Source organism: Arvicola amphibius, chromosome 9, assembly GCF_903992535.2.
Source record: "Arvicola amphibius chromosome 9, mArvAmp1.2, whole genome shotgun sequence".
Lineage (NCBI taxonomy): Eukaryota > Metazoa > Chordata > Mammalia > Rodentia > Cricetidae > Arvicola > Arvicola amphibius.
The window spans coordinates 101,440,561-101,468,324 of NC_052055.2; the positions used below are offsets into that span (position 1 = coordinate 101,440,561).

Here is a 27,764-nt window from a genome sequence, read left to right on the forward strand (position 1 = left end):
GTATTACTTATAATGACATTTTTAGGCTCTCTATCCTGGGAATAGAACCCTAGCTTTTTTTCTACATTAAGAAAAGCATGTTTTGAGACAAGATACATACACACACGCGCGCGCGCGCGCGCGCGCGCACACACACACACACCCTTATGCTGGTTTAGAACTCAATCTTACTGCTTTAGTCTCTTGAATACTTGAATTTTAGGTGTGTGGCACCACATCTGGCAGGCAATGCCTATGTGTTTCTAAGGTGCTTGAAACAATTTTAAAAAAAATCTATTGTTGAGTTTAAAACAGGCATCTAAGCCAGATGTGGTGGATACCCCCTTAATCCCAGCATTCAGGCAGATGCAGGTGGATTTCCGTGAGTTCAAGGCCAGCCTGGTCTATACAGTGAATTCCAGGACAGCCAGGGCTACATAGAAAGACCCTATCTCACCAGGTGATGGTGGCACATGCCTTTAATCCCAGCACGTGGGAGACAGAGGCAGGTGGATCTCTGAGTTTGAGGCCAGCCTGGTCTACAGAGTGAGTTCAGGACAGGTTCCAAACCTACACAGAGAAACCCTGTCTTGAAACAACAACAAGACACAAAAAACCAGAATGACCCTTTCTCTAAAATAAATAAAATAGGATGTCTAAAAGTGAAGAACAATACCATTTTAATAGTAATTCCTACAGTTTTTATTAAAAATCTGATTATAGCATTAAAACAATTGTCCAAGCATGATGAAAATTTATAGAATAAAGTTGAAGACAAATGGCAGTTTGATGCGGGATTAGAAGGAAGATTAGAAATTTAGCTAGTTCTTTTAGTAATTGCTTAGTTGTTTTAGAAAACATGTCCTACTCGAATGGGAAAGCATGCCAAGTCCAGTTACGCAGCACAGTGTAGTAGCCGTCATTATAAACCAGTGTTTGTGTTGGTTGTGAACTGTCACAAGATTACAGGTGAACGCCGAAGCCAGGAGAACAAGCAGTGTGAGAGCTGCTGGAGCCGGTGTGGGAGACGTGGAGAGACTTAAAAGGAGCCTCGTGGAAAATTTTTAATGTCAGGCAAAGTTTAGATTAGAATATCAAGCATTCTTTCATCTCTGTTAAGATTTGGGTGATGGGCCTGGGAAAGAGAAATTTTCTTAAAACGTTGCAACTTTTTTAGGAGAAAAATAAGAGACTGAAAGGATAATAAAGTATCTGCCAGATCCCCTGTTCTAGTAATCCATCAAATAACGTGTGCTTGAAACTCAATGAATGCTTATAGCAGTGTAAATGTCTACAGTGTAGTAGAACTATTTCAAAACCTGTTCCTAGGTTTGATTGACCCGATGTGTGGGGCTGGACTTTGCTTGGAAGAAGCACGACAGAAAAGTTATGTGTTAGTAGATAGCAGTGTATTTTTATCCAGGCCTACCTGAGAAAGTATCTTCCAGTAAGGGTGCTTCTACTCTGTTTCCCACACACGGTTTAAAAATATAACATTCACAGTAAACATATGTATGCTACAGGATTATATGATGAAAATTCACGAATCTACGTCTAACCAGTAGTCACCTCCTTTTCTTTTTTGACTCGTGGCTTTGCTGTGTGGCTTAGACTGGCCTAGAACTCGTTATGTAACCCGGGCTGCTCTCAGATGTTGTCTTCCTGCTTTAGCCTTGTAAGTGTTGTGATTACATGTCTGCACTGCTGCATCAGGTTCATAAATTATTTTCAAGAAATTATTTATAATGCTACAGTACCAAGTTTATCTTGGCAGCTGTGATCTTCTTGGGCCTTCTGTTTTCTTCCCCTTCTGTCCCTTGTATCTTCTCTCCCTCTCCTCTCCTTGCATGTCTTCTCAGGAATCCTGGGACTTAGTTTTTCCTTTTAAGAGATTACCTTCAGTACTCCAGAGGAGGAGTAGGGGAATGTCTGGGAATTCAAGGCCAGCCTGGACTGCATAGTTAGACCCTGTCTCAAAAAACCCAAATCCATAAATATTACAAAATGAAAGCGATTACAATTATGTTGGCTCATTTAAATTCTGTTCCATGCTTGAAGATTTAGAACAGAAGACAATTTTATCTCTCACTTTTTCTTAATGCTGTATTATCTCTTGGGAAGCTTGACTCTATTCTGTAGTGATTTGCTTTTGCAGATTTGAAGGGTAGAAATAAATGGAAGTAGGTCATCATAATAAAGAAAATCATTTTTTTTTTCAAAAAACTGTGATTAATAAAACTATGTCTGTCTATTAACATGCCACTTAGGTTGTTCAGTGAATGTGGGTAAATGAAATATAGTTTTGAAACAGACCCATTCTGTAGAGTGGTCTGTTTTTCTGAAGATAAATTGAAGTATAAAACCCATTTTAAAGAAAGAGGCCTGTTTTTGTGATCTCAATGTTTTCCTGTACCCAGTTGCTCTCAAAATATTGTCATCAGACCAGCAATGTCTGCAGCACCTGGATATGTGTACAGATTAACCTGCCTATCTCAGACCTTTAGACGGTTCTGATATGGCAGTTTGAGGACCATAGCTGTAGAGCAACAATTAGATTGTGTTGTTAGTTGTTTGGAGTAATGATATATAGACCTGACTTTATATTGCAAATGGTAAAATCCAATTTAAAGTAGCCTGGAAAGAAGTTATAAAAGAGGCTCCCTTGGGTGTACCAGGAAGTTAGTGATTGGGGTATCGCACTGATTCAGTACACCAGTTGTAAAGAATAAGAGACCCTGTGGCTAGAAATACTTGATTCTATGATGTTACTTTGCCTTTATAGGTTGGCTACATCCTTCAGAACTAGGAAAAATAGTCATAGGTCTGACCCCAGTTCACGCGTGAGTTAAACAATTCCATGAAGACCTGCTTTCTCCCATTCACAAGCCCGTTCCTTAACCATTATGTTCATGAGAATGAGGGTCAGTGCTCTGGGTTATGTGTCTATTTCTAGGAAAGAGAATGAGCAGGCACGTCACTAGGATACTGTAGTTCACTACTTCATATCTTAGTTCATATCTTAGACTTACGCTCTAAGGCGTCTGGAAAACATATAGATAGGTGACAAGGTGGTTCAGTGTGTAAAGCACTTGCCACACACTCCTAAGGACCTGAGGTGGAGCCCAGGATCCTTGTAAATAAAAGTTGAAAGACAGAACTAATTACACAAAGTTGTCCTCTGACCTCCACATGTGTGCACTCCTACACATGCATCATATATACATACAATAACAAAATATGCAGAGGTGTATGGAAAAGTTACCTAATGTTTTCCTACGTCCTCATTATTTTCTTCTGCATATCTTCTTTCATAGTTACAATATAGCAATGTTATATTGTTAGGTTTTTTCCCCTTTTGTTTTGCTTGAGACACTTTCTCTTTATAAGGACTCCAAACACCCTCTTCTGGCCTCTGAGGACACCATGTGTCCTTGTGGTGCACTTATATACATGCAGGGGGAAACACTCATACACTTAAAAGGAAAAGTTTACTAGAAGAAAAATGCCATTTTAAAGCTGCTTTTTAGTTATTTCTGTAAGCTAATGGTTCTTGATTTATTGTGAGGTTTAGCAACAATGGCAGGGAACAAAGAACCTTTAATAACACTATATTTTATTAATGAAAAAGATCTTATATGATAGATCTAAACTTTATCATGAGTTAAAAATTTATACAGTACTTATGATTAGCCTTCTGTAAATATAATCAAAGCATATGTAATTTTTTTTCTGGAAAAGGCATTTACTCATTAAGAAAATTATGGCAGAAATCTGATTAAATACAGAAAATTCTAGACTCTTCAGGCAGCCTGGTGTTTTGAAAAAGCCTTGTGCTTTGGCAGGAGCCCAAGAGAGGAAGTGCTTGCATCTGCTACATTCTAGAAGCTTTCCCCAGATCACTGTAAGGCAGCCAAGAAAACTATTTCACTACTGTGTGGTTCTGGAAGGATCTGGAAATTTGTAGCAAACTTGAGGGAGGAGATATAGGAGTTTTTCCAGGATGCCATTTTATTGTGGTGATCTATTTTTATTGGGTTTAACATAAGGGTGAAAGTGAAGGTACTTTTCAGCTTTTACTAAATAGGGGGTTTCAGTTAGGCCTCTGAAAAGCCTGTTGGTTTAGACAGATTCACATAGGAAAGATTGGAGAAATGCCAACAAGAATTAGGTTGGCGAGTCAGCCTAGTCAATGGGAACCTGCATCTGAAGCAAGTCGTACTGGAGTGGTGCCGCACTACTGTAAAGCAGCGAGAAAGCCCATGAGGAGGAGGAAGGGTGCTAGGGCAGTTGGTGAAGCCAGGCAGAGCCTTTCAGTGGTTACTTAATACCCTCTTCATCACGAGCAGTCCTCACTAGAAAAGACTGCTCCCAGGGACAGTGGAGAAGGACAGAAGGCAGGGGTGGCAGGAGGCTCTGTGGTTAAAGGACTGTGAGGGCCGGAGTTCAGACCCCCAGAATGCAGGCATTATGCCATGTGGTATGAGAGTTTGCCTGTGATTCCAGCCTTAGATGGCAGAGACCTGATCCCTAGAGCAAGCTGGCTAGAGACTAGCTGTGTGAGTGAGCTCTGGGTTTGGTTGAAAGAACCTGCCTCAATGAATAATGTAGAAGGGTGGTTAGGAGGTTCCAGATGTCAACCTCAGACTGTGCATGCATGCACATGTGCACCACACACAAAGGAATGGAAAAAGAAAAAAAGGGGGTGCACTTTTCTACAAGGTTGAAATGAGGGGAAATCACAGCAGTGTACTAACTAGGCTTGAGAGTTTTTGTTTTTTTAAACATAGAACATAGTAGTAAGAGAAGTTAGCCCGTCTTAAGAACAGAAACAGTGAGTTACGTGACAGCCAGTGCTGGGGAGGGGTGGGAGGAGTGGCTAAAGAGCTTTGGATATTTTTTCTTTTAAGCCATTTCTGACATTTAAAAAATATATTGGTGATGTTTAAAGTATATTTTTTGTTGTGAAAATTCATGTTTTAGATCTAGATCAAAGGGAAAAGTACTTTTCATGCTATATAAAAAAGCTTCAGCTGGGACTGGAGAGAGGTGCCTCAGCTGTTAAGAACACTTCTTTCTTTTCCAGAGGATCTGAGTTCTGTTCCCAGCATCCATATCTGTTGGCTGACAACTGCCTGTAACTTCAGTTCTGGGGTTCTAGGGCATTGGATTCCTCTGGCCTGCAAGGACACCCATACTTGTGTTCATAACTACACAGTGTGTACACATATAATTAAGAATAATAAAAGTAAATCTTAAAAAAACCCCACAGCTCTTAATTGCTCTACTTACAATAGAAACAGAAAAACAAATGGGTTGAAGTTTTTCTCTTGTATGGAGCATCTAACTCTGCTAAGATAATAAATTAGCTGTTATTAAATTGATTTATAAAAATCACTATCAATTCTAGCCTGGAGACTAACTGCTGTGCTGTTTTTATAGGTGTGTGAACCCATAAGGTCTTCCAAAATGATCTGGTGTGTTTTAATGATAGGGATTCTGCTTCCTCAGTCTTCAGCCCATCCAGGCTTCTTTACTTCAATTGGTAAGTCTTTACTATTTATAACTTACTGGGTTTTATGTTTTAAAGTTTACCTGCTTTTGTAGTTTTAAATAGAAAAAAACAAATGCATTATATTCCTGAAGACTGACCTTGGTTTACAAATCCTTTACCTATCTAAACAGGCAGTTTAAAAAAAAATCAGTCTGTCAGCTTTACTTCTTTCCAAGTTTTTAAAACAATGTTTTATTGGGTACACTATAGAGTGCAGTGCCTGGGTAGTAACTAGAGCACTGCCTGACTTGGTTTCCTTTAAATAAATTCTTCCTGATTACAAAAGTGAAATGTTTTATGCTTAGAAACTTAGGAAAAACATGCCAAAGAGTTATTGATAGTTAGGTGTGGCAGCACATGACTTTAATACCAGGACTGGGTGAAGGCAGAGGCAGGTGGATCTCTCTGAGTTTGAAGCCAAGTCTGATCTACATACTGACATCCAGGCCAGCCAAGGCTACATAGTGAGACCCTGTTTCAAAACACAAAACAAAAAAGAAAGCAATAATCTCCCCACACAATTAAGTCAGATACATACCATTTTAATGTACAGATATACAGTTATTCTACACATTACTTTCTTTTTTATTTTTTTTTTTAGAATTTTTGAGATAGGGTTTCTCTGTATAGTCCTGGATGTCCTGGAACTCACTTTGTAGATCAAGCTGGCCTTGAACTCACAGAGATGTATCTGCCTCTGCCTCCCAAGTTCTGGGACTAAAGGTGTGTGTCACAACCCCTGGTCTGCACATTACTTTCTAACCTGCTTTTTCTTCACTTTAATATGCTAATTTTTCCGCATCATAATTTTGAAAAATACTATAAAAAATAGCTTGTGGAAGGTGGGTAGTGGTGGTATACTCCCCAACACTTGGGAGGCAGAGGCAGATGAGTTCAAAGCTAGCGTAATCAACACAGATCGTGTTCCAGAACAGCTCAGAGCTACACAGAGAAACCTTGTGCCAAACAAACAAGTTATGTGGATTAAAGCGGGGTCTCTGTGTGGGGTGGAACTCTAACAGAGCAAGTACACAGACGGTAAGAGCTCCCGTTCGTTCTTGTTCTCAGAGTAGACCGGAAAGTTTGAGCTGTGTCTGTCTATACTGTCCTCTCTATACTTCATGTGTATAATGAAATGTTAAGTGAGATGTGTCCCTTCTTTCTATCGACCATTTTGACCCTTTTAACATTGTAGAACTAAAACAGAAGTGTAGACTTTTCTAACACTTGATTTCAGTATGTAAAATGAGGAGCCCTTTAATCTTAAAAGAAAAAATTTTAAACATTTTTGCAACTTTTTCAAGTGTGGTTTGTGTTTTGTTTTGTTTTTTAATCAAAAATTTGATCTTGACTAGGTTTGAACACAAAAGATGAGGTATAAAAGCAGAGACAGTAAAGAAAAAAACAGTAATTCTTAGTAAGTAGTGTTATTTGTTAATTTAAGTTTGTAAATGAAAACACCATTTCCCAAAATAGTCTAAGTTGACAAAATTTATTAGTTACAAAAGCTAGAACTAGAACTCATGATTAGAATTTTATTTGGATTCATTTAGTTTATCTGGTAAAAAAAGAAAAAGGAGGGAAAATGATCTTTTACAGCATATCTGTTCCATTCCAGTTAAATCCTCCTGTAGCTAAAAGATTTATATTGATGAATATTTAATAACCTTTCTCTTCCTATGTAGGTCAGATGACTGATTTGATCCATACTGAGAAAGATCTGGTGACATCACTAAAGGATTATATTAAAGCAGAAGAGGACAAGTTAGAACAGATAAAAAAGTAAGTGTGTTTCCTTACAATAGCTCCAACTCTACCCGAATGCTTTCTCTTTTGCACCTAACACAAAGCTGAGACACATGAACCCCGACCCAGATTAACCCATTTTCCTGTGCTCATTGCTCTAGACATTTTAACTGGCTTTCATTTCCACTTGCTTCTCTTGGTGGAAAAGAGAAAGATCTTATGCTTTAGAGTCTTCATAATTTTACTTTAAAAAGATTATAGATAGTATCTTTAAATGAAAACCTTATAATTAGTTACTCTTCCCAAGTTCTTTATGTGTGATTTTTCTTTGGTACACTCTTTTTCAGGAAGTTGGGAGGGACTTGCTAGATCGTGCTAGCCTTGAATTCACAGGGATCCACTTGGTCTGCCTCCTGAGTGCTGGGATTAAAAGCATGTGCCAGATTAGGGTGGGTGGGGAAGTGAAGAGTTGGGAGAGGGGAAACTAATCTGAATATATTGTGTGGAAAAAAAAAATCCATTTTCAGGAACAAATAAAGCATGTGCCACCATGCCTGGCTTAGTACACTACCTTTATGTCTTATATCTATAGATGGGCAGAGAAGTTAGACCGACTAACCAGTACAGCAACCAAAGACCCAGAAGGGTTTGTTGGGCATCCTGTAAATGCATTCAAATTAATGAAGCGTCTGAACACTGAATGGAGTGAGTTGGAGAATCTGATCCTCAAGGATATGTCAGATGGTGAGTTTACAGAGACTTCAGAACCCAAAACCAACTCATTCCTAGTATAGCAGAGATTTATGTTATAATTGAATTGTTGCATGTATGTTTGGTTTGACTAGAGATAGTTGAAAATCTGGAACATTTTATTAAAAAAAAATAGTAACTTCTAATATTGTTGACAGAATGTGTGATTTTTGCCTTTTGATTTATAGAAGTAATTGGATTATTTGGAATAGAACTTCATTTCTAAGGGTAAAAACATTAGGAATTGAGTTACAAAGAAGAGTTTTAGCTGTGTTCTACCTAGTATTTTGTGTTTAGGGTTATTTTACTTATCATAGGCAATAAATTAAAAAAAGAACCTAGAGACCTTAATACTCAAAAATCTTTCTACACAAAATAATAAAATTGTAGTTGGGGTGTTGATATTCTGGTTAAAAAACCCCAAACCAGGCCTGAATTTAATGAGGTAAAGGGATTTTGTAGTGCACAGTAGAAGTTCAGTTGTTTGAATACATTACTGATACAAAAAAGAGAAAGAAAAAGATGCAAGCCGAACCATCTGTGTAGATAATATGCTCTCTAGAATGCTACCAGTGTTAGCAAGCAGTAAAGGACACCTTACAGCCTCTTTATCCATGGTAGTTACAGCTCCAAAGTGTGGAAAACTTCCAAACTGAACAGGAAGTTGTAAGTTTTGTGGTTTTCTGACTGAGATGAATTCCTCTGCTGCCCTGCTGAACTGTGAGGCTTCCTTGCAGCATATCCCTGTCCTTAGTCCTTAGCAGCCCTCTGTTCTCAGAGCATTGTTGTGATCTCATGTTTCATAGTGTTAAGTAACCCATGGAGCACACATGAACCACAAGTGCAAGCATAATGATGCTGCAATTTGGATGTGTTAGAGAGAAGCAATAGAGTGTTCTGTAAGTGAAAGCTCTTGACTTAGAAGTGAAGGCAAAAACATAGAAGTTGCTAAGATCCTTGGTATGAATAAGTTTAATGTTCATTAAATTGTGAAGAAGGAAAAGGAAATTCTTTATAGTTCTGCTGTTGCACCTCAGATTACAAAAGCTATATACATGAACTCAGTTAGCTAGAAAAGATACTGGCTGAACTTGCATATGTATGTGAAAGGAAAAACAGTCTTGTTTTTAAAAGTTTTGGCACTATCCATGCTTTCTTTCAATGACTAAAAGTTTTGCAGTGGGTCTCCTGTGGGTAAGGAAGGAACATGACTACCTATAGGACCATGAAAAGTAATGGCAGATGGTTGTGCCTACTTCTTTACCATGAGCTGGCTTTCCCATCATATTCCTCCTGAGACCATTTATTGCATTGAACCTGTAGATTGCTTTGGGTAAGAGTGCCATTTTTACCATGTTGATTCTGCCTACCCAAGAGCATGGGAGATCTTTCCACTTTCTGGTGTCTTTTTCAATTTCTTTCTTCAAAGATTTAAAGTTCTTGTCATACAAGTCTTCTACTTGTTGAGTTAGAGTTACTTTGAGATATTTTATGCTATTTGTGGCGATTGTGAAGGGTGCTGATTCTCTGATTTCTTCCCCAGCCCATTTATCTTCTGTGTACAGGAGGGCTACTGATTGTTTTTAGTTAATCTTGTATCCTGCTACATTGCTGAAAGTGTTTATGAGTTGTAGAAGTTCCTTGGTACAATTTTTGGGATCACTTATGTAAACTATCATATCATCAACAAACAGTGAGAGTTTGACTTCTTTTCTGATTTGTATCCCCTTGATCTCCTTTTGGTGTCTTATTGCTCTAGCTAGGACCTCAAGAACTATATTGAATAGATATGGAGAGAGTGGACAACCTTGTCTTGTTCCTAATTTCAGTGGAATCGCTGGGAGTTTCTCTCCATTTAGTTTGATGTTGGCTGTTGGCTTGCTCTATATTGCCTTTATTATGTTTAGATATGTTCCTTGAATCCCTGCTCTTTCCAAGACCTTTATCATCAAGGAATGTTGTATTTTGTCGAAAGCTTTCTCGGCATGTAATGAAATAATCATGTGGTTTTTATTTTTCAGCTTGTTTATATGGTAGATTATGTTGACAGATTTTATGTTGAACCATCCCTGCATCTGTGGGATGAAGCCGACTTGTTCATGGTGGATGATGGTTCTGATATGTTCTTGGATTTTATTTAGTATTTTTGCATCAGTGTTCATAAGTGAGATTGGTCTGTACATTCCCATTAATTAAAAAAATACCTGATGTTTAGTGATCAGAATACTTATAGTTGACAATAAATTTATGAAACTATTTACAGTGGTGACAGTGTTATTAAAATTTTGAATCACATTTTGATCTTGCTTTTTGTTTTTAAGGAGTGTTTATAATCCATTCTCCTTAGGAGTTGTAGTTATCAAGTAATTCATTTTGTTAGTTTGATTTTAAGATATTTTATATAAATCCTATAGTGCTTGTGTCTGTCAGGGAAAGGGTCCTGAGAATGGAACTCGGGGCTTTGCACCTTTTATACAGGTTCTCTACGATTGATCTACATCACCAGTTTTGTATTTTCTGTCTCTTCTGTGTATTTTTTAGACAGGGTCTCACTATGTAGTTCTAGCTGGACTGCAACTCGCAGACTCTGCCTGCCTCTGCCTTCACTTGCTGGATTAAGGGCGTGGGCCAGCATGCCTGGCTTGTTTGGGCATTTTGAGACAGGCTGGCACTCAACACATGCCATCCTCTTATCTTTGTCGGAGTTCTTGGTTTAAAGGCATGTGTTATATTATTCCTGGCCTCTGGGTTGTTTGTTTTTTTCCTTGTTAAGTTGTGTAACAGTTATTATTAGAGCTTTACTAATAGGAATGTAATTCTGAAGTGGCCTCAGGTTGCTTACTTTTTAATGGGAGAAGGGAATTGAAGTTAATGGTCTGTTCCATCTCAATCAGTGTGGGGTTTTTTTTTTTTTTTTTTTTTTTTTTTGTGAACATGTGGAAATTTCATGGTAAGGTAGAAAAATGGTAAGTTTTTTTATATAATACTCTATTAAAAATCAGTTTGTTTCTATTAAAAGTCAATGAATTTTTATAGCCCAGCCTTCCCCCACCATTTTTTCTATTTCAAGGCTTTATCTCTAACCTGACAATTCAGAGGCAGTACTTCCCTAATGATGAAGATCAGGTTGGGGCAGCTAAAGCTCTGTTTCGTCTGCAAGACACCTACAATCTGGACACAGACACCATCTCAAAGGGCAATCTTCCAGGTAAGATAATTTTTCCCACCCATCAATGTTTGTCACCTAGCTACTCTCTTCAGCCCATAGGAAAATATGAGTAATTTTATGTATTAACATTTGTGACAGGGTCTCCTGCAGATCAGGCTGGTCTCCTGTTTCAACCTCCAGAGTGCTGGGATTACAAGCATATACTGCTATATCTGGCTTTCTAACTCATGAAGAAAGTTATTTGTTGTTGACATTTGCAAGGCTATGAGAGTATGTGGGGGCATGCACGTGCCATGGCACATGTGTAGAGGTCAGAGAACAGTCTGGGAGTTGGTTCTCTCCTTCTTCCGTGGGATTTGGTGATCCACCTGATGGGCCATCTCAGTAGCCCTACTTGCTGCTATCCTTTGAGAACAGAAGAAAAGCTCCCTTCTCTGGGAGTTAATGGCAGGGGATAATGCTTTTAGCTTGATACTGTCAAAGCTTGATACTGTCAAAGCAACAGCCTAAGGAAGGAATTTCAGTATATAGCAAAAGTCATTTTTCTAGTTTTTCTTTTAGAACATCTGCTATTACTTAAATGCTTTGTAGATAAAATTGTAAGATGATTAATCATTTTATGTTCATTAACTGAAAGCTAAAATGTTCTGAATATGGACAGATATTAAAAAGTTCTGTAGTATAAAGCAACCTTCTGTAGTATGTAACTATATTGGTCAAAAAATTTGCGCACAATTTTTGAGTTATATCTTACTTTATGATAATTTGCTTCTGTCACTTTTTCTGTGAGTTTGTGGCTCAGTGTCTTCTTTCACTTTCACCGGAGAAGTGAAATGTGTCTGTAGTTAGACTGAAACTGGTTTTCTCAGTAACCAAACAAAGAGATGGTTGCTGATGAAAATGCTTTTCCTCCCTCACTCCCTCCCTCCCTTCTTCCCTCCCTCCCTCCCTTCTTCCCTCTCTCCCTTCCTTCCGTTTTGAGACAGAGTTTTTCTTTATGTAGCTCTAGCTGTCCTAACACTCACTTTGTAGACTGGGTTGGCCTTGAACTCACAGAGATCCACCTACCTTTCTGCCTCCCAGTTCTGAGATTAAAGGTATGTGCCACCACTGCCTGGCTAAAGATGCTTTTTTTGTACATCTTTATTTCTTCATTTGGGATAAGTTGTGGGATGGTAAAATTTAATATTTTATATTAAGTAAGATTTTCTAATAAACAAATACTTATTGGAGTGATCAGGTTTGCATTCTATTTTCTATTTCTATTAACTGCATTACAACACTTGATAGTATTATAACATTTAAAATTTGGCTTCTGGTTTACAATCCCACATTCAATAGGCATTAATTATGTCATATGTGCAGTTACTAAATATTAATAATCAGGCATCTGTACTGGCCTGCCCTTGGGGTCCTGACAGGATACATCCTCGGCTGCGGCCACTAAGAGCACCTCCTGTACACGTTCACTGCGCTCTTTTTTAAAAGGCGGGTTTTGCCCACCTCCCATCTCTCTCTGCCTCTCCCTTCTCCCCTCTTTCTGCTTCTCTGCCTATCTCTTTCTCTTTCCCTCTGCCTCTCTCTTCTCTCTGCCACTCCTGTCCCCAGAGGCCCTTTTCCTGCCTCCCCTTCCCGCTTCTTCCATTCCCTTCCTCCAATAAAACTTCTCCATGTGAGCTCTGTTGTATTGCATCTTTTTCTTGCATGCTGCATTTTAAATTACAACAGTAAGATCAGTACAAAAATTATATAATGCACAAGACAATACCTTTGTCATTTAAGGCACTTCTGCTCTTAAGATAATAGTACAATGAATGCCAGGAAGGGAGAGCTTCCGGATATAGTAGGAGCACACAGAAGGGATCCTAATTCTGGGCTTCATAGACATGAAAATGACTTCATGGAAGACCTATTTAAATAGTTGTGATCTAATGAAGAAAGTGTTAGCCAGGAGAATGGGGAGGAGGTGGACAGCAGTAGGCAAGGAAAAAGTATTCTAGACAGAAGGAACATATCTGAAGGCCAGAAGGGAGAGAACCTATCATACTCAGATAAGTAACAAACACTTTTTCTTTTTGATTGATTTGATTTTGGCTTTTTGAGACAGGGTTTCTCTGTGTAGATCCCTACAACCCAGAGATCCCTCTGCCTCCGCCTCCGCCTCCGCCTCCGCCTCTGCCTCCGCCTCCGCCACCCGAGTGCTGGGGTTAATGCATCACACGGCTGGCTAACAAGAACTTTGTGTGGTTAACACAGTTCCATGGGGCTTGGTTGGTGAGAGTAGTGAGACACGAGGCTGACGAGGTGAACATGGTGCCTTAGAGGGCTTGTGTCATTTCCCCCACTTTCTCGCCTGTTTGCTCTTGTTTCCTTCATGCCAGCCATGGGATAATCTCATCTTCAGGTGCCGTATTTTTTTTTTTTTCTTTTCAAAAACCCAATCCCCAGACAGTCTTCTGTAATAATTGTGAATAGATAATAACTAAAACATTCATAATCACTTTACCAAAGCAGAATTGCTGAAGATCTTCCACCCTTTATCATTATGCTTATTCATACAGCACTGCCAGAATGGTGTGTCATTTACAGACTGTTACTGTGATGTCTGCGTGTGTTGATGTACATACTCCCCCCATGTGCTTTGCATGGCCCCAAAACATGGCTTGCTGAATCGTGAACTCATTTTAGACATGTACCAGCAGCACAGTAATGAGGGTCAACATTTTATATGACTGTTTGGTTTCTGGAATTATATCACATTAAACTATTAGGATTTTAATATCTGCTGTGGTTAAATGTGTCCCCTGCCAGTTTTAGCTATTGAAACTTTATTACCATGAATCTGAGGCCAGCCTGCATATATAACAAGTACCAGACCATACAGGGATGTATAGCAGGGTTTTCTTTTATCAGTTTGTTGGTTAGTATTAATTGTCAATTTGACCAAAGTACCAGTGCCCTGGGAAGAGATAGGCCTCTGGGCTTGCTTGTGGAGGATTGCCTTTATTATTAAATTGAAATAGGGAGAGCTACCTACTGTAGGTGGGTTCATTCCCTCACTGGGATAATGTATAAATTTAACAGAAATTTTTTTGTTATTTTATTGAAAATAAGTTTTTTCATGTAGTATATTCTGATTAGTTTCCCATCTCCCAGCTCCTCCAGGATCCTTCTTTCTTTTCCCGCCCACCCAAATTCACACCCTTTCTTTCTCTCTCCTGTTAGAATACAACAGGCATCTAAAAAGATAAGAACCAAAATAGGACAAAACAAATTGAAGGGGGGGGCACCAAAAAAAAAAAAACCCACAAGAAGCACATACAAACTCTGAGACACACATTCGCACACATACAGAAACCAGAAAAACAAAGTTGGAAACCATAACATCTAAGCAAAATATCTGTAAGCCCTAGCAAAGCATATGAGGGGAAAACCTCCAAAATACTCTTGCATTCATTTGTATTCACCATCTGCTGCTGGGCATGGGGCCCACCCTTAAGTGTGGTTTGTACCCAGTGAGACTCCATTGGGAAGCATTCCCTGTATTCTCTTCCTTAACGCCATTTCCCTCCCTTTCCCTGTTCGATACTCCCATTCCTGTTGTCTTTGCCCCACCTCACATCCCTGTACATCTATGACTATCCTTCCCACTAGTCCCTTATTCTGAACCTAACCTCTGCGGTTAAACTGATGTAACAGTTAATATCTGCATATAATCTGATACATACCACATTTGTCTTTTCAGGTCTGGGTTTTTTTTCCTAGCTCCATCCATTTGGTTGTGTGGGGTTTTGTTTGTTTGTTTTGTTTTGTTTTTTAAAGCTGAGTAGTGCACTACAAATGCTTTATCCATTCATCTGCTGATGGCCATCTGGTTCCAATTTTTAGCTATTATGAATAGAACAGCAGTGAACATGGTTGGGCAAGTGTCTCTTAATGTAGAGTCCTTTGGGTATATGCCCAAGAGTGGAACTAACACTCAAAAGGAGTAGACGATAAATAATCAAACTCAGGGCTGAATCAGTCAAATAGAAACAACAGCATCAATACAAAGAATCAATGAAACACGGTTAGGTCTTTGAGAAGATCAATAAGATTGGTAAACTCTGAACTAAATTAATTAAAAGAGAGAGAGAAGGTCCAAATCACTAAAATTAGAAACAAAAAGACTGTTTATTAAAAGATAAACTAGTCAGCGGTTTGCTTTTCTTTTGGTGCATCTTTCTGTTCATCTCTTTTTCAGATTGTTCCTTAGGCATAAGATAGATAACAGTTTTGTTGTTGCTTCTGAGACTGATATGATTCCTGCTGTGTTATAGCAAGTTTTATCTTCATGTTTCATTTTGGTAACTTCATCTGCTTCATATATACTTGATAAATAGGTATTAATAACATATATGCTATATGATTTCATCTAAATCTTGGGTTCTTTTTCACTTTTTTTACATCAGTTTTGTGTGTATGCCATATGGGTGCAATGGCATGCATGTGGAAGTCAGAGGACAACTTGTGAGTCAGTTCTCCTTCCGCCAAGTTTCAGGGAGGACGTTAGGTCTTCAGCCTGGAGCTAGTACCTTTACCTGCTGAGCCATCTCCTTGGCCTTAGGCGCTTGAGGCACATCCCTTGTACCAGCTGTGTAATCCTGTCACACCGTATTCTGTTTACAAAATTAGGCTAATTTTTGCTTTGAATTTATTGTATATTTGGGGTTTTTTTTGAGACAGGGTCTCTCTGTGTAGCTCTGACAGTCCTGGACTCGCTATATAGACTCGGCTGGCCTTGAATTCAGAGAATTCACTGCTTGACTTTACCTCCTGAGTGCTGGGATTAAAGATGGTGCTACCCACACCGAGCTGATTATTGCTTTTATTACTACTGGATTATTAAGAAGTTCAAATCAAAGTGAAGTAGCACTTGGAAAGTTAATGTAACCCTAAGTATAGTACAATATGAAGATTGCCAATGCTCTGTGTTTTCTATTCGTAGGAGTGATACACAAGTCTTTCCTAACAGCCGAGGACTGCTTTGAGTTGGGCAAAGTGGCCTATACAGAAGCAGATTATTACCACACGGAACTGTGGATGGAGCAAGCACTAATGCAGCTGGAGGAAGGCGAGATTTCCACCATAGACAAAGTCTCTGTTCTAGACTATTTGAGCTATGCAGTGTACCAGCAGGGAGACCTGGATAAGGCACTTTTGCTCACAAAGAAGCTTCTTGAACTGGGTATGTTATTTGGCCTAATTTAAGATATTTGCACACTTACTTACTTATTACTTGTCTCTAGCCACATAGCCATGTGTCTTTCACCAGAAGTCTAGCACTTACCCCGCCAGACATCCTTTGTCTTCTCACTACTGACCCTCAAAGTAGGCAGTCACTGAGTTTTCACCTCGTGGCATCACAGCAGTTGCTGTGCTCCTCTGCCATTCTCTTTCCTCTGGGAATTTAAAGACTGGAACAGCCAGATGATAGTGGTGCACTCCTTGAATCTCCAGCACATGGGAGATAGAGGCAGGTGAATCTCTACGATTTTAAGGCTAGCCTGGTCTACATCTTGAGTTCCAGGACAGCCAGGACTACACAGTGCGACTTTCTCTCCAAAAAACAAAATAATGAATAAATAAATAGGTCAAATCTAGATGAAGAACTAGTTGAAAATTTACTTACCGTGTGGCCATAGTAATTTCTAACCACTTTCCTTTGAAGAACATTATTCTTTTTTGCATTTCATATTCAAAATGTTAGGAAAATTATAGGAGAATTTTTTAAAGTGATGTATTTTATGTGTATGAGTATTTACCTGCATGTATGTAGGTGTATAACTAAGGCCAGAAGATGATATCACATCCCCTTGAAAGTATGTGGGTGTTGAAAACTGAACCCTGGCCCTTTTCGAGAGCAGCAATACTTTTAACTCCTGACCCATTTCTCCAGCTTCCCAGAATTCCTTGATTCTACCCAATCTGCTATGTTGAAATCTTTGGAAATGGAGTCTCAGAATATATAAAATAATAAATTATGAAGAAAGAATATTTAATTATTTTTTATTTTTTAATTTTTTTTTGGTTTTTCAACATAGGGTTTCTCTGTGTAACAGCCCAGGCTGTCCTGGAACTCGCTTTGTAGACCAGGCTGCCCTTAAATTCACTGAGATCCATCAGCCTCTGCCTCTCAAGTACTTTGATTAAAGATTTGTGCCTGAGTAAGATGATAGATGTTGGGGGCCGGAGAGATGACTCAGAGGTTAAGAGCACTGGCTGCTCTTCCAGAGGTCCTGAGTTCAATTCCCAGCAACCACATGGTGGCTCACAACCATCCCTAATGAAACCTGGTGCCTACTTCTGGCATGCAGGCACACATGCAGGCAGAATGCTGTATACATAATAATAAGTAAATCTTAAAAATGATAGATAGATGTTAGAAAAGCAAGACTGTTCCAAAAGATTGATCTTCTGAAAGTGAGCTTTATGATAATTGGTTTATTTCTTAGTTAGATGAATAAATCAAGATATTAGTTCAAAGAACATTTTTCTTTTGATGTTTTAAATTAAATTATACTGTGTATTCCATGTAGAAAATGTATTAATATAGAGTCAACTTTTTTCCGTCATAGTATATATTTCCTCACTATACGCATTTACTTTTCTCTCTCTCTCTCTTTTTTTTTTTTTTTCAAGACACGGTTTCTCTGTAGCTTTGGAGCCTGTCCTGGAACTAGCTCTTGTAGACCAGGCTGGCCTCGAACTCACAGAGATCCGCCTGCCTCTGCCTCCCAAGTGCTGGGGTTAAAGGCATGCGCCACCACCACCCGGCTTACTTTTCTCTCTTATTATATGTCATAACGTACATTGTGATCTGTTTTAAAAGAACTACAAATAATTTACAAACCGAACACTTTGATTAATGCCACAAGTGATGCCTCTACTTCCTGTTCTTTTTATTTTTATCTCTGTGGTTGCTTGGATTGGTTTTTGCTTACTAGAATGTAGCTATAAATCATCACTAGTGATTTCTGGGGGAGTTAGTGAATTTTGTCATGTTCGAAAATTACATCTCTTCAGTTTTCTTTTTCCTTCACACTTAGAAATTTAGAGCTGACTTCTACTCAGCCCTCAGATGTAAACTGGTCTGCATCTGTCTGTGGTGAATATTAGTTATGAAGTGGTTTGCTTTGTCTTTACCATAGTGATTGCTTTGTAGCCACAAAATGATCTTTCCCATTACTTAAAATACATAGATGAGTAAGAACTTTGTTTTCTTTTTGGTTTTTTTGAGACAAGATTTCTCCTTGTAGCCCTAGCTGTTCTGGAACTCACTCTGTAGACCTAGAGTTCTAGGCTGGCCTAGAACTCAAGATCTTCCTGTCTCTGCCTCCTAAGTGCTAGAATTAAAAGCATGCACCACTGTGCCCAGCTGAGTAAGACTCTAAAGTGTTATTTGACACGAGATTGAGCATTGTTCTGGGGCTGGTCAGTAAAGTTCTCAAAGTAGAAGCTGCCTAAAGGTTCAAAACTGCTTCTGTCCAGGGCAGTTCTATGTCCTGATTGACTAGGGCAGTGCTAGTTACGCTTACTTTGGTACTAATAACTTTCATGAGTGCCTCCTTTCTCAAAAGCATCTTAATTAGGAAGATAAACCTTAGATCCCGTGTTAGTTACAGTTTGTTGATTATTGAACAACTGAAAACGTGACCATGTACACTCTTTATTTCTCTCTAATAGATCCTGAACATCAGAGAGCTAATGGTAACTTAAGATATTTTGAGTATATAATGACTAAAGAAAAAGATACCAATAAATCTGCTTCAGGTGACCAGTCAGATCAGAAAACTACACCAAAGAAAAGAGGGATTGCTGTGGATTACCTGCCAGAGAGACAGAAGTACGAAATGCTGTGCCGTGGGGAGGGTATCAAAATGGTAAAGTGGAAAAAGTTAATTGTGTGTGTGTGAATATGCATGTGTTTGTGCATAGTACTAGAGAGAGTCAGAGTTTATACATATAAGCCTGTGTGATAAAATCAGAACGATTGCACAAAGCAGTGTACCATATTGCCTTACTATGGATGAAAATGCATTAATGTGCATGTGGTACGCATTGTTTCCCAAAATGAAATGTTCTGTGATGCAGATACACATTGTTAGTGAGTTTTTAGAATAAGTATTTCTAAGTGTAAACTCTCGAAAAAATGTTTAAATTCATTGTCTACTAAGAAATTAGAGTTTCTATTTAAACATTGAAGAATGTTGACAGTCTAACCACTAACCACAGATGTGTATATTGCATCATCATGAACAGAATCACGGATTCCTATCAATAAGCTTTTGCTTTTATTGGGAGCTAATGAGCAATTCAAGAATAGAAAGACTTCATTAGATTCCTGTGACCATTTTGTTCATTTCTTTTCTAATAATAATGTGTGTGTGTGTCAGACACCTTTGTATCGCTGATAAAATGCCGGAGATTGACAGCTTTAAAAGGAGGAAAGATCCATTTGGGTTCAGGGGTTCAGAGACTTCAGTCTATAACCATAACACTCACTGCATCCTTTGGGCTCATGGAAAGGCAGGGCATCTTGGGGAGAGAATGTGTGGTGTGGAGCACAGCTGCTTACCCCACAGCAGCTCAGAAGCAGAGAGCAGAAGGACGGATTTCCAGCATCACCTTCTGGGCATACCCCAGTGACTTTCCTAAAGATACCACCTGCCAGCTACACCACAGGCTAGTAACCAAGCTAAGAATTTAGAAACAGTCTAGATTCAAGCTCTAAGAGTATGTATCTTTTAAAGATAAGAACTCAAACTCACTAGAGGTTATTATCATATCTTTATAGATTTCTAGAAGTTGCATAATAATATCAAATGATCAAATAACTAGTTTGCGAATATCCATGGGTCTGAACTTGTTTTGAAAACAGGATCTCCTACCTCACAGACTATTGGCTTGTAACTCTTTATCCTATTCATTATGGAATTTTGACCTTCTGGTTCTTCTGCATCTATGCCCACACCCAGTTAATACATTGCTAGGGAGTCAACTCAAGGCTTTGTGCATACTAGGCAAGCACTCTGTCAACTGAACTACATGCCCAGTCCTTTTAGTAACTTTTAAACCAGCAAAGTGGAATTCTGGCTCCATAGTATGCCGCATGAATGTCAGCTCTGCCCATAGTTAGAGAAGCATCCCTTTTCGAGTTGTTGCATTCATCATTATAAAAGATTTATTTGATAGAAAGCCTTGAATTTGACTCTTGAAGTACATGAAGAAAAACATTATTATTTGTTATCTAACAGTTAAATGTCATCTATGACATAAATGTTTAGGATAATAGCCAGAAGCTTATCATGATGACACATGGGTGTAAGACCATCATTCAGACACCCTAGAGGCTGAGGCAAATGGATTTTGAGTTTGAAATCAGCTTGGACTATAAGGGACCTTGCCTTTAAAACAAAGCCATAGCTTATTTCGTTGCTGCATGTGCACAGATGGTTGAAGGAAACATTTATTTGCTTTGTTGTCTGTCCTGTTACCGTTCTCAATAATACAAATGCCTGGTTTCTTTAACAACTTACTCTCTTTTTCATAGCTACTCATTTTCACTTTTGCTGCGGCTGGAGAGTTCAGTGGTTATGAGTGCTTGCTGCTCTTCCAGGGACTTGAGTATAGCTCCCAGTACCCCATCAGGTGACTCAGAACCACCTGTAACTCCAGGAGAGCTGACCAACATCTTCTGACTTTAATGGGCACTGCACTCACATGCGCATACACACATATATACATGCTAAAAGTGTACACACACACAATAGTACCATAACTGCTGTTTTTACTACAAGCTTTTAACTGCAATAATTAGAAAAAGTTTGTTTAGTCCTTTCATGTTTGTTTTTTTCCCCTTCTTGAAACTGCATCTTTTTTCTGGCTGCCTGCTGGTTATTTTGGAGAAATGCTGGGTATACTTTTTTCCCCTTTTAAATAAGTATTTAAATGTTATTTGATGTTTGTAATATCTATAATTTATTTAATAAGAGAATGGTGGAAATAAGAAACATTACCTTATTTTCTTATTTGTGGCCTCCCTCTTCCCCAGAAAATTATCTTTTTATATTTTTCAGTGCTAGGGATTGAACCCAGTGTCTTTCTTATGCCAGGTAACCACTCTACCACGAAGCTGCACCCCCAAATCCTAAGAATCATTAATAACATTTTAAAGATCATAAATGTTTGGTCTGATGCAAAACATCTACAGGATATTGCTGCTTTGTGTGCTTTTCCAGAAACTTATCTCTCTGTGTGTGTGTGCAACCATAGTTCTTGTTTTTAGCCCATAGAGGAGTCGACAGTGGGTAATATTTTAATATATTTATTTTCTTTATATTTAGACTCCTCGGAGACAAAAAAAGCTGTTCTGCCGCTACCACGATGGAAACCGAAATCCTAAATTTATTCTGGCTCCAGCCAAACAGGAGGATGAGTGGGACAAGCCACGTATTATTCGTTTCCATGATATTATTTCTGATGCAGAAATTGAGGTTGTCAAAGACTTAGCAAAACCAAGGGTAACTTTTTTTCTTCTCAGTTTACTGAATGTTTGTGTTAATCTTTTCTTTGCAAGGTGACAGGAAGGATAACTAAGGTGGCCATAACTTCAGATGGTTTTAAGTGTTATTGCCCCAACATAATGTTGTTAAGTTTATGCTAGCTGTCTCAGTTTGTTATCTACATAAGTAATACTCCCTATTGCTGGGCTTTAAACAGTAAGTAATGGAAACCATAGATTTGTGTTCTTTTATGAAAAACTAGTTTTTTTGCTGTATTACTGGAAGACCTACATATTTTGTAGCCTTCAGTACCACTCAAAGCTAAACCTTTTCATACATAGTCTGTTTTTATAAGTATCTTTCTAATTTTAAAATAGTATTATGGTTTCCTAATTTTAGTTTATATATATTTTAATTTTCTTTTATGTATATGAGTGTTTTGTTTGTATGTGTGTCCGTGTACCATATGCACACAGTGCCTATGGAGGCTAGAGGGTATCAGATCCTCTGGAACATGAGTTACAGATTGTTGTGTTCTGCCATGTGGGTGCAAGGAATCGAACCTCAGTCCTCTGCAAAAGCAACAAAGTGCTCTGAGGAACTGCTGAACCGTCTCCCCAGCCCTTAATCTGTCTTATCAAGAAAAATAGTTGAATGTGTGAGTTATGCCTAATTCTACACCTGTAGTGTTTGGCATAGAAACTTGTTTTTTGTGTGAGACTGTGGAGACCATCCCTTTGTCCTTTCTTTTCCCATCATCTTTTCTTTAAAACAGCACATCTATTAATAATAAAATGCAAGCTTTTGTAGAGATTATTAAATAAATTCTGATTATTATTTTTTTCTGTTGTAATACGTAGGGGTTGATGCATTTCTATAAAGGTCAAGGTAGTCAGTGTTTTTTCGAGCTTTGTCAGCTGTTTGGTCTCTGTCCCAGCTACTCAACTTCGTCATCTGGTGTAAAAGCAGCCAAAGAGCATGTGAATAAATACTGTGGTTACAGTAGCATCTGGTTTTTACTTCTAAAGCTGGTGGCAGCTGGTTTAGCTGGTGGGTTTGCTGGCTGTGTGTATGTGCGCTTAGATAAACCTGAAATTTCCTTTCTAATTTCTTAACGTATTTTTATTGACTCTTTGGGAATTTCACATCACGCACCTTGATCACACTCACTTCCCACCCTTGTGGCCGTACCCCCAAAAAGAAGAAAAACAAACCATACGTTCAATTTATGTTGTCCATATAAACTTGAAATTTTTAAAGTTTTATTATTTTTCTGAACTTTTTTTGGTTTTATCAAAAAAGTTTTAAAAAAGACATTGTAAATACAAAGGTTTAATGTGGGGCATCAGGTGCTGTCTGGGGCCATTCTCACACATCAGCTGCCAAGCAGAATGCCTCTTAAAATGACTCTGTATTTTCTCATTCTCTTTTGAATTCCTAATTCAGCCCTTTTCAGACCCACTTTACCAGTATTTCTTGGTAGGATATTTGTTAGGCATTCACTTTCGAGATAGAAGGTCTCTAGTTGGGATTGTTTTTGATGAATAAATTCAGCGACAACTAGTTAATTTGCTTGTCATATCAGAATTGCCTCCCCATTTTAGAAAGTCTGAAATGCTTGTTGTGGCTGTCATCTTTCCTTTAACACCAGCTGCCCTGCTTTCTCCCCACGCAGAAAGGCTGTTTTACTGTGTATATTACTGAGTCATGTTATCTCTTGAGAAGATGAAGAAATGACCTTAAAACAAATTTTATTAACCTTTGTAAACATGTCTTACTGGAGTTACAATCTGAGGTTTTAGAGTAGATGATTATTATTAATATGTCTTTTGTCTTTTTGGTTTTGTTTTTTTGTTTTGTTTTGTTTTTCCAGACAGGGATTCTCTATATAACCCTGACTGTCCTAGAACTAGCTCTGTAGACCAGGCTGGCCTCAAATTTACAGAGATCCTCTTTCCTCTGCCTCTCAAGTGCTGGGATTAAAGGGATGTGCCACAACCACCCTGCACAAAAGCCATTCTTGAAGCCATAAATTGTACTTTACATTTCAGGAATTTTTCTTCTCATTATCACATTCTCTAAGTATTGAAGAAATTTAATTTCCAGTCTTTTCTGTTTGTGTGGCCTGTATTCATGCAGTGCAAAAGCAATTAAAATAATTTTTAAGAAACACACCAAAAATCTAACTGACTTTTAAGGCTCAACACAAGGTGATTGGAAGGGTATTTAGATATTTTCCTATTCACCCTCTTTTGTTTAAAGAAAAAGAAAACGGAGAGTTCTGACTGGTTAGGGAAATGTGATTCATTTTTTGTCTTGTAATGCAATTATTTTGATGGTTGGCTTCACAGCTGAGGCGAGCCACCATTTCAAACCCAATAACAGGAGACTTGGAGACGGTACATTACAGAATTAGCAAAAGGTAAGAGATTGTATGCTGCATCTTTTTCCTCCTAAGAGTGTCTTGAACATCCTACCGGGATTCTTACTCATTTACAGAAGTAGATCGTTTCCAGTCTCCAGCTCAAGCGGCCGCCTTACACATAGAAGCATAACGCATGGACACATGCTTTGTGTTTCACAGGCTTCCCCTTGACTAGAAGTTCTGTTTTATCTCTGTTCGGCCTCATGTTTCAGGAATTAAGTGCTTTGTATCTTTAAGGTCAGGTATTAAACACTCAGGAAACCGCCTGGTCCTTTCCTTTTCAAGCCCTTTGTTGTGAGAGTGGGAGATGAAGAAGCAGCAGCGCCTTCATGTGGGGTGGAGTGCTGCCGTGCCTCACTCCCTCCTGCACGGCGATTGTCCACTTGGTCTTTCGCCTTTAACCTGTCTTTGTCATTATGGAGCAATCTGTTCTTACTGGAGTTTCTCACTTAAAGTCGCTGCCCGAAAGTTGGCTGCGGAAAGAGCAGTTCTGCTTCTGAGCTCAGTCTTTTAAGCGGCTGTGATCTCTGCTGACCTGGATGATGCAGAGAGACTGGAAAACAGTTTCATCCTGATGAAAGTTTTAAAATGATGAACTAATTTCGAATACTTTGTAAACTATATTTGAAGAACATTGAACTTGTAGACCTGGGGAAGCTCCTGTGAAACCCACTACCGCAGACCATTCCATACAGCTGCGAATGACGTTAGTTAAAAAAGCGAAAGGACAATAAATGCATTTGCAGTCAAATTCCGTCAGCCATTTTCTCCTGACTTGGAAGTGGCTACTTTTCTGCCACCTTTCTGAACGTTTTGCTGATTCGACCCATTACCTGCCATGCAGACCAATCGGAATCCTTCCAATCACCTGTGGCTTGGCAAAACAAAAAGTGAACAAAGCCCAAAGGCCTACTGGAGTGTAAGCCCTTGTCCTTTCTCTTTTTTCTTTTCGTAGCTGAGCCGAGCTACAGTACATGACCCTGAGACGGGGAAATTGACCACAGCACAGTACAGAGTATCTAAGAGGTAAGGGAGCAATGGAGAGAATTGAGGCATATTTGGAGTGTTCTTTTTGGAGAATCTAATTTCGACAAAATATATGATATCGTTTCTAAGATGTAGATGTCAGGGGAAGGTTTTGATGTCTGTGCTTGATTTTCATAATGGACCAATAAGCAGATAGATCCAGGCAGTTTCAGGCATTTTCCAGATCGTTGATAAGTATAAAATGCCCAGTAAGGCTCCGCAGTGCTGATACGGGAAGTGTCTTATGCTGCGAGAACTCCCTAAAGGCTCTCTGCACAGTGCAAGGCCCAAGGCAGACTCTGCCTTAGTTAGTCTGTGGTCACCAGTAGTTGTAAAAGAAATGCCTAGAAGGACAGTGGGGCTCCTACAAGTCAGCTTTCAATTCCTCCCGCTCAGCAGCAGTTAGGAGTAACAGTTAAGGGTCACGGTGCAAATGAAACTGTGTTACTAAGGCCAGTAAGGTTAGAACAGCAGTGACTCACCCACTGATAATGGTGTCTCAGATTGGAAAGTGAAAGCAGAAATGTCATTACTCTGGATGCTGCTGGATTCTAACCCTAAGTAAAGTTCTTCTACAGATGCCAGAGTTACAGAAATAAATGTAAGCTCTGCCCTCTCATTATAAACATTTAAATATATTTGAGAGTAATTGCTTAGATTAACATGTATTAAAAATAGTTGAAATAACTCAGTCTGAAGCTACTACTTTTTAAGTGATTGCTATTATGTGTGTTGTGCCCATGTGTGCACATGCCAGAGTGGACATGTAGAAATCAGAGCTTCTCTGAATCTTTGAGTTGGTTCTCTCTCCAGTTGGTGAAGCATGGTCTTTCTTGCTGTGTCTGCCGTGCTGTTTACTCGGGACTAACTGACCCCTGATCTTCCGGGTAATTGAGTCTTCTTTCTTTACCTCCCATCTTTGCATAGGAGGGCTGGAATTACAGACTTTTTATTACTATTTATTTTTTAGCAGAGATGGAACTCAGGTTTTCATGGCATGATCTGAGCTATTTTGCCTGCCCTAAAGATACTACTTTTAATACAAGCTTTTATGTAACAGGAAATTTATGGTGTTGTCAGTTATATAAATATTTTGTTATAGCTCTGGAATAAGATTTCTCAAATCAACATTTTTTACCTTTAATTTTTTGTTAATTTGTAGCACTGGAAGTTGAACCTAGGCCTCTTGTATGTTCCCAGCCTAAGGTGTAGCTCAGGCTAGCACTGGACTTGTAGTCATCCTGCTTCAACCTCTTCAGCATCTTCCTGTTGTGCTATGTTCCCAGGTGCCACCATGGTTGACAATTGATATTTGGAATCAGGTCATTTTTGTTGTTGTAGGCTATTTGAGCATGGTTCGTCCCATCTCTGGCACTCCGTAAATGTCACAACTGGAGACAGGTGTAGGGACAGCTAGGTTGCTTGTTGTGCCTTGGTAGGTAGGCCGAGTCCCCACTAACCTTCTACTCTGCCTCTTCTGAGACCACTGACTAGAAGAATGGAAGGGGAAATGGCATGAGATTTCCAAGTATTCGAAAAATTGTGTTCAATTTTTAAAATTCATTAGATTATATTTTATGTGTACGTGCGCATGTTTGTGTGCATGTATATGTATGGTCACGTACATGCTGCATGTAGTACACAAAAAGAGATCAGGGAACAATTTTTTAAAAAAAAATTTTATTAAAAATTTCCATCTCCTCCTCTCCTCCCACTTCCCTTCCCTCCCCTCCACCCACACCCCCACTCCCTCCCTCTCCAGGCCAAAGAGCAGTCGGGGTTCCCTATACTATGGGAAGTCCAAGGTCCTCCCAATTTCCCCCTAGGTTCAGGAAGGTGAGCATCCAAACTGACAAGGCTCCCACAGAGCCCGTCCATGCAGTAGAATCAAAAGCCCAGCGCCATTGTCCTTGGCTTCTCAGTTAGCCTCCACCATCAGCCACGTTCAAAGAGTCCGGTTTGATCACATGCTCATCAGTCCCATTCCAACTGTCCTTAGTGATCTCCCATTAGATCTGTCCCACCGTCTCAGTGGGTGAACACACCCCTCGCGGACCTGACTTCCTTGCTCATGTTCTCCCTCCTTCTGCTCCTCATTAGGACCTTGGGAGTTCAGTCCAGTGCTCCAATGTGGGGCTCTGTCTCTATCTCCATCCATCACCAGATGAAGGTTCTATGGTAATATGCAAGATAATCATCAGTGTGGCTATAGGACAAGGCCATTTCAGGCACCCTTTCCTCTGCTGCCCAAGGAACAGCTGGGGACATCTCCTTGGACACCTGGAAACCCCGGGGAACAATTTTTAAGCTGCAATGATGGGGCATGCCCTCAGGAATACATTCATTTCTATGAGTTCGAGGCTATCCTGGTCTGCATGTCAAGTTCCAGGATAATCAGGGCTACACAAAACCAAACCAAACCAAACCAAACCAGGATAGCTTGTAATGCCAACATTCAGGAGGCTGAGACTAGAGAATCTGAGTTTGAGGCCAAGCCTGGTATACATAGAGAGACCCCGGTCTCAAGACAGCACCTTCCCCATAAAGCTGTTACTGTATTTCAGAGACTTGCAC

General features: G+C 39.2%; 1 protein-coding gene across 3 annotated transcripts in view; it reads left to right on the plus strand.

Moving 5' to 3' along the window:
* P4ha1 (prolyl 4-hydroxylase subunit alpha 1) overlaps positions 1–27,764 on the plus strand; it is a 53,030-nt gene that overhangs the window by 12,875 nt on the left and 12,391 nt on the right. For 2 of the 3 annotated variants that reach the window (XM_038341732.2, XM_038341731.2), the window contains 8 exons: positions 5,419–5,521; positions 7,216–7,312; positions 7,869–8,020; positions 11,097–11,234; positions 16,183–16,422; positions 18,921–19,117; positions 21,581–21,757; positions 25,120–25,190. In XM_038341732.2, coding sequence (XP_038197660.1) covers positions 5,446–5,521; positions 7,216–7,312; positions 7,869–8,020; positions 11,097–11,234; positions 16,183–16,422; positions 18,921–19,117; positions 21,581–21,757; positions 25,120–25,190 — 1,148 coding nt within the window. In that variant the 5' untranslated portion in view covers positions 5,419–5,445. Of the gene's footprint in view, positions 1–5,418; positions 5,522–7,215; positions 7,313–7,868; positions 8,021–11,096; positions 11,235–16,182; positions 16,423–18,920; positions 19,118–21,580; positions 21,758–24,090; positions 24,162–25,119; positions 25,191–27,764 lie in introns of all 3 variants that reach the window. The other variant, XM_038341733.2, reaches the window with a different exon arrangement.